Source organism: Lactuca sativa, chromosome 6, assembly GCF_002870075.4.
Source record: "Lactuca sativa cultivar Salinas chromosome 6, Lsat_Salinas_v11, whole genome shotgun sequence".
Classification (NCBI taxonomy): domain Eukaryota; kingdom Viridiplantae; phylum Streptophyta; class Magnoliopsida; order Asterales; family Asteraceae; genus Lactuca; species Lactuca sativa.
In genome coordinates, this window is record NC_056628.2 from 154,113,665 (window position 1) to 154,120,604 (window position 6,940).

General features: G+C 34.9%; 1 protein-coding gene across 1 annotated transcript; it reads left to right on the plus strand.

The window, feature by feature from the left end:
* The first annotated feature begins 206 nt into the window (after positions 1-206).
* LOC111901117 (beta-adaptin-like protein B) lies at positions 207-5,301 on the plus strand. The gene is made up of 15 exons (XM_023896987.3): positions 207-409; positions 1,367-1,564; positions 1,678-1,791; positions 1,872-2,122; positions 2,238-2,373; positions 2,502-2,681; positions 2,743-2,835; positions 2,916-3,127; positions 3,206-3,269; positions 3,348-3,527; positions 3,606-3,698; positions 3,780-4,141; positions 4,236-4,425; positions 4,503-4,706; positions 4,792-5,301. Exons 1-15 carry the CDS (start codon positions 323-325, stop codon positions 5,095-5,097), a joined length of 2,670 nt encoding a protein of 889 aa, XP_023752755.1. The 5' UTR covers positions 207-322; the 3' UTR covers positions 5,098-5,301.
* Positions 5,302-6,940: the final 1,639 nt, after the last annotated feature.

Below are 6,940 nucleotides of genomic sequence, written 5' to 3' on the forward strand. Positions count from 1 at the left end.
ATTTTTTATATTTAGATACACAAACAAAAAGAACAACAATTTGATAATTATATTTCATAGAACATGTTTATTAATTTTAGTTTTATTAACAAAATATAAACGGTTATTCGGTTAATATTGCAAAAGAAAATCGGGTTAGGGTCGGTTTTAATTTTTAAACCCGTTTTCAGTTTTACCTTGACTTTTCAAAGTTCCCGTTTTCTACTTTTCCATCAAATCGCCATTTCCACACCTCTCCCCTTCGACCTCTGTCAAATTCTCCCATTGTAATCCATCTTTTGCTCCGTCAAATCAACGTCGCTGACTCCGATCACCGGCAGAGATGAGCGGACACGATTCGAAGTACTTTTCCACAACTAAAAAAGGAGAAATCCCTGAGCTTAAAGAAGAGCTCAATTCTCAGTATAAGGTTTTAGTCTTTTAGATACAACTCTCCGCTATGAATACATATTTATGTATCTTTATCTACTCTTTGTAGATATGCATATTGATCCAATGATAGAATAGCTTAAATTCATATAAATTCCCCCGTTCGTGTTTGATCGGTTGAAAATATTCGTCATAATGCTAGATGTATCATCAGATCTATAAGCGTGTTACGCCATTAGTTATTTAGGTCGTTTCTAGGTGTTTATTGGAGCTTTGTTGATTCATTATGTGTATTTACATGGAGTGATAACCAAAAAATCAAATAGAATGAACCCTAGTTTCAGTCATCTAAATGAAGTATCTTTCTACGCATTTTAGCATTTACATGTCGGTATTACTGCAACTGCCTAAAATTCTAAAACGAGTGAGATGCTTTACAATAGCCTCAAATGTTGATTACTGTTTACTCTACAATCACATGCTTTCATTTTGGGGGAGATTTGGTGCTTTTGTTTGAAATTAGGCCGCATAATGTGTATGAAGATACACTGGAAAAACATTCATAATTTGAACTGGTGAAATTCCAAATTGAAACCAAAGGTTGTTGGAAATCATGAAAAGTCTTTTCATCTACATGACATGGAGTGTTATTTATCTCCTATACGGAACTTCACAAGAGTGTCACTATTTCTCAAATAGCTTCAAATAGCATGTGATGCTTACCATTACTGTGAGCACATGCTTACACAAAACTTTAGAAAGATGGAGTTAAAATTAAATGCTGTTTAACAAGTTGGGATAGCTGAAAGTACATATCCAACATGTAAATTCTTCTAGGTGTGGTGGTTAACATGCCTTATGTGCATACCAGTATGAAATCATAATCACTGCATAATGCATGACTAATCTAATATCTTCTTATGCATAATGAATTAATGATGGCTTATTCAGATACTATTTTAGCTCATTACCTTGATTTGTTTCTTGTGCTATCCAGGATAAGAGAAAAGATGCTGTTAAAAAGGTGATTGCTGCCATGACTGTTGGCAAGGATGTTTCATCACTATTCACAGATGTCCTCAACTGTATGCAGACAGAAAATTTGGAGCTCAAGAAGCTTGTTTACTTGTATCTCATCAATTATGCTAAAAGTCAGCCTGACCTAGCAATACTTGCAGTCAATACTTTTGTGAAGGCAAGAAGTAGGAGAAGCTATAGATCCATACTATGCATGATACTGTATAATCATTCTATCTCATAAGTGAATTAATAAAGTAACCAAAATATGATTTGCATTGAACATTGCAGGATTCACAGGACCCAAATCCTTTGATTCGTGCTTTAGCTGTTAGAACAATGGGATGCATCCGAGTTGATAAGATTACAGAATATCTTTGTGACCCCCTCCAAAGGTGTCTCAAGGTAACATAACACATCTGTTTACTGTTGGAATCTTTATATATAAATATAAAATGATTTAACTTTCTACTCCCTTCTATCAGGATGATGACCCTTATGTTAGAAAGACAGCAGCTATATGTGTTGCTAAACTTTATGACATTAATGCCGAGTTAGTTGAAGATAGGGGTTTTCTGGAAGCTCTTAAGGAGTTGATATCTGACAATAACCCTATGGTTGTAGCAAATGCTGTTGCAGCTCTTGCAGAAATTCAAGATAACAGCAGTAAACCCATCTTTGATATTACCACAAGTACACTTACAAAACTTCTTACTGCTCTCAATGAATGCACCGAGTGAGTGTGATTCTTGAATACTCTACTTATCTTTTACTAAAATCTGCTAAGAAATATATATATGTTATCATAATATGCTATCTGTTATAATTTTTTTGTTGTTATATATTTATAGGTGGGGTCAAGTTTTCATATTAGATGCTCTTTCCAAATACAAGGCAGCTGATGCTCGTGAAGCTGAAAATATAGTAGAGAGAGTCACTCCAAGACTGCAACATGCAAATTGTGCTGTTGTTCTTTCAGCTGTTAAGGTGGATTTGATTACTTATTTTTTTTTTTAAATAAATTACTTTTCATGAAGCATAGGGACAGTATTGTAATTTACTCTAATATATCCATGTTCTGATTTCTCTACTTTTCAACATGATTGGGTTAAAAGATGATCCTTCAACAAATGGAACTCATCAGCAGTCCTGATGTGATTCGAAACCTCTGCAAGAAAATGGCTCCTCCTCTTGTAACATTACTTTCTGCAGAACCTGAGATCCAATATGTTGCATTAAGGAACATCAACCTTATTGTACAGAGGCGTCCTACAATTCTTGCTCATGAAATTAAGGTATCATGCTTTAGTATTTGCTTCTTTTCATACCCTTGTTAAAAATACAACTACTTTGTAGGTATTCTTCTGCAAGTACAACGATCCAATATATGTGAAGATGGAGAAGTTAGAGATCATGATTAAGCTTGCTTCAGATAGAAATATCGATCAGGTGACTAAAACATTTCTTACAAAAGACAAAAGACAAAGGACTATATTTGTTAAATGGATGTTTCATAATCATGTGTCTAGGTATTGTTGGAGTTTAAAGAATATGCTACAGAAGTAGATGTAGAGTTTGTGAGAAAAGCTGTTCGTGCTATTGGGCGTTGTGCTATTAAGTTAGAAAGAGCAGCTGAACGTTGCATTAGTGTTCTTCTAGAACTCATCAAAATTAAAGTCAATTATGTTGTTCAAGAAGCAATTATAGTCATCAAAGATATTTTCAGAAGATACCCCAACACGTAACTTTTTCTTTTTCTTTTCCCCCGTTTTTTTCTTAATCATAATACTATATTAACTAACTCAAATTTTTACCACAGTTATGAATCTATCATTGCTACACTTTGCGAGAGTTTGGACACTTTGGATGAACCAGAGGCCAAAGTATAGTGTTATGATGTTATCCTTTCTCTCTCTCTTTTGCTTTATGTAGAGATTTAGTAAAAATTGTTTTTTAAACAGGCGTCGATGATTTGGATTATTGGTGAATATGCTGAAAGAATTGATAATGCTGATGAACTTCTTGAAAGCTTCCTTGAGACTTTCCCTGAAGAACCTGCACAAGTTCAATTGCAGTTATTAACTGCCACAGTTAAGCTTTTTCTCAAGAAGCCAACCGAAGGACCACAACAGATGATTCAGGTAGTAAGATTGTTGAATACAATTTTGTGTTTTTACTTTTTATTTATAATGTAGACTTTAAATTTTACACTTTTACAGGTTGTTTTGAATAATGCAACTGTGGAGACTGACAATCCAGATCTTAGGGATCGTGCTTACATATATTGGCGTCTTTTATCAACTGATCCGGAGGTTGATAAAATTTTATATTGCTTTATTCAGAAAATTTAAATTAAATTATTAATATTATTTTGTTTTTGTAATGTATGTTAGGCTGCTAAAGATGTTGTGTTAGCTGAGAAGCCAGTGATCAGTGACGATTCAAATCAATTGGATTCCTCTCTCCTGGATGAGCTTCTTGCAAACATTGCTACTTTGTCCTCTGTATACCACAAACCCCCTGAAACATTCATAACACGTGTCAGAACTGTTCAAAAAACAGAAGAAGAAGAGTTTCCGGAAGGAATCGAAGGAGGATATACCGAAACCTCATCTTCACTGGTTGTTGATGGTGGTGCATCACTACCACAACCACCACCTGCTGCCGCCCCTGTGCCGGATTTACTTGATCTTATGGGCCTTGATGGCGGTGACGATAATAATGCCATTGTCCCCGTTGATCAGCCTGCAGCTGGGTAAGGCCAATTTTTTTTTTTATTATTTTACTAAAGTACCAAAATACCCCCTGTTATATATTAAATTTAATTTTTGTTTTATTTACAATTTCAGCCCTCCTCTACCGGTTGTATTACCAGCAGCAAGCGGTCAAGGTCTGGAAATAAGCGGTCAACTAGTACGAAAAGACGGTCAAATATTCTACAGTTTAAACTTGGAAAACAACACAAATATTCCACTCGATGGATTCATGATTCAATTCAACAAAAACACATTTGGTCTCGCAGCAGGTGGACCCCTCCAGGTATATATATTTACAATCAACCCCCCCTCTTCTTGCTGATTTTTCAAAACAATGAATAATTACAATTTTACAATCAGGTCCCTCAAGTTCAACCAGGAACATCGGCAAGAACGCTTCTTCCAATGGTTCTGTTCCAGAACATAGCACCTGGCCCACCGAATTCAATTTTGCAAGTGGCGGTGAAGAACAATCAACAGCCTGTGTGGTATTTTAGCGATCGATTATCGTTGCTTGTGTTGTTCATGGAAGATGGAAGAATGGAACGATCTGCTTTCCTTGAGGTAACGTAAAAATGTGAAATTACTTCTTTACCCATGGAAACTTTATATTATTACTTGTTGGTTGATGTATACATATTTATTCCAGACATGGAAGTCGTTGCCTGATTCCAATGAGGTGTCAAAGGAGATTCCTGGAATTACAATAAACAATGTAGACGCAACAATTGAGCAATTAGCTTCTTCCAACATGTTCTTCATTGCAAAACGTAAGAACGGGAATCAAGAGGTGTTGTACCTGTCGGCTAAAATCCCGAAAGGAATCCCGTTCTTGATTGAACTTACAGCGGTTATCGGTGTTCCGGGACTCAAGTGTGCGATTAAATCTCCTACCCCTGAAATGGGCCCCTTATTCTTTGAAGCCCTTGAGACTCTCCTCAGCCACAGGGGTTGATTCGTAATTCCCTGATTTTGGTCATTCTTTTTTATTTTTTGCATAAGTTTTGCATTTTGATATATAGTATAAGTATAGGGAATCATTGTACTTTGAGAGTTGTTTGTTTTTTAAAGTTATCGTGTTTCTTTGTTTGTGTGTTTGTAAGAATGCTACCTTGTTTAATGTTTATGATGAAAACCCAAAAGCATGATTGGCTCTGAATATTATGAGGTACGTGTTGTATACAAATTTGTATGTACACAATATCAAAACCATGTCGTTTTGGTTACAGTAGAATTCTTACACTTCCTTTTTGTCTGTTGTCTTTTTGTTAGGAGTAAACTATACTTTTCGTGTTTGGGTTATCTTTTTGGATTTAATATGTAAGACAAGCTTATTACTATTTCCTCTTCCATACAGACAGTGCTAATGGAAGTAAAACTGACCGTCTTCATACAACATATTTTATATATATGTGACAATACCGTTTTATTCATCCTCTTCAAACTAACTATTTGGGTCTGTGTTCCTTATTTAAAAAAAAACGTCTTCCATTGATATTAATCTTCAACAAACCAAAAACAAACGAACCTAAGTCTAAATCATTATAAAAACAAGACCATAAATTGAATTTGTGAGTGGCCTAGAAGTAGAAGACAAAGTACGAAAATGTGAAATTCGGATGAGAAACCAAGCATAAGTTATAGGACCAAGCGTTGTTCAATGACACAGTGTTATCGATGTTATTGAGGTGATATACTAGTCCCTAAAACAGTGGTAGTAGGCTTCAAAGGATGTCATAGACTTCGGGGTCAATTTGTTGAATTTGATACTTGGACATGTCACAAGAACCTCTCCCACAACAAGGTGTCTCATATGGCATCCCCTCACAATGGTGGAATCTTTTGTTATTTGCATCCATAGGATGTGAAAATTATGAGTTGTGATAACTAAATGCAATACAATTGGCTAAATTAGACATGTAAAATGATGCATAAAATGCATCTAGCATCAGTAAAAAGAATGGACCATGGCACATTGGCACCCCATGATTGCCATTAGCAATCCCATCCAAAATCAAAGCACAATCGTACAAGCTGACTGTCAATCTATGATGAAGCCCCTTCCACACATATGTGTTGTTAATGAAATTATTCACTTATGTAACACCCATGAAGTTGTAGTCACATGTTTTAACCTTAAAGAATAACTATTCTCTATAATTTGATTTTAATTTGGAGTCTAATTTGGTAGGTTAAAAGGGTGTATAATTCATGTAGTGATGGTGGGACAAATTTGGGTAAACGATGTACATTAGGTATGTATCATTAATCATATCAAGCTTCCAATTAATTAACTAGTGTCATAAAAAATTATTTTCCATTAAGGAATGGGTATAAATTGATCAAGTCTAAGAGGAATAGTTAAGAACTTAAGATTGACAATGTGGAAATTTCGATGTATCCATATGGGCTTAAAATTGTCAATTAATGTATATGTAGGGAATCGTACGGTTTCACCCACCTGTTGACATGAGAGATGAAATATATAAACACTCGACAAAGAGAGGGATAGAGGCGTCGGCCAAGAAGGAAAAATTAAGTTGTTTGTGGTTTGTCAAAACAGGCTAGTTGAGTACAACTATCTAAATCATTACATATGTCAATGTGTTTTCATTTCTTGCATGAGTAGTCCATGTTGTTTCATTTTTTTCATAATTGATCTTACGTTTTTATGACTGATTAGATTTTATTATTATTATTTTTTCAGTTTTAAAATAATATTTTATTAATAAAAAGAAGCACCTAACCATATTCCTTTATTTCTTTCTCAAGAACCGGCCACCACCATGGTTTCATTT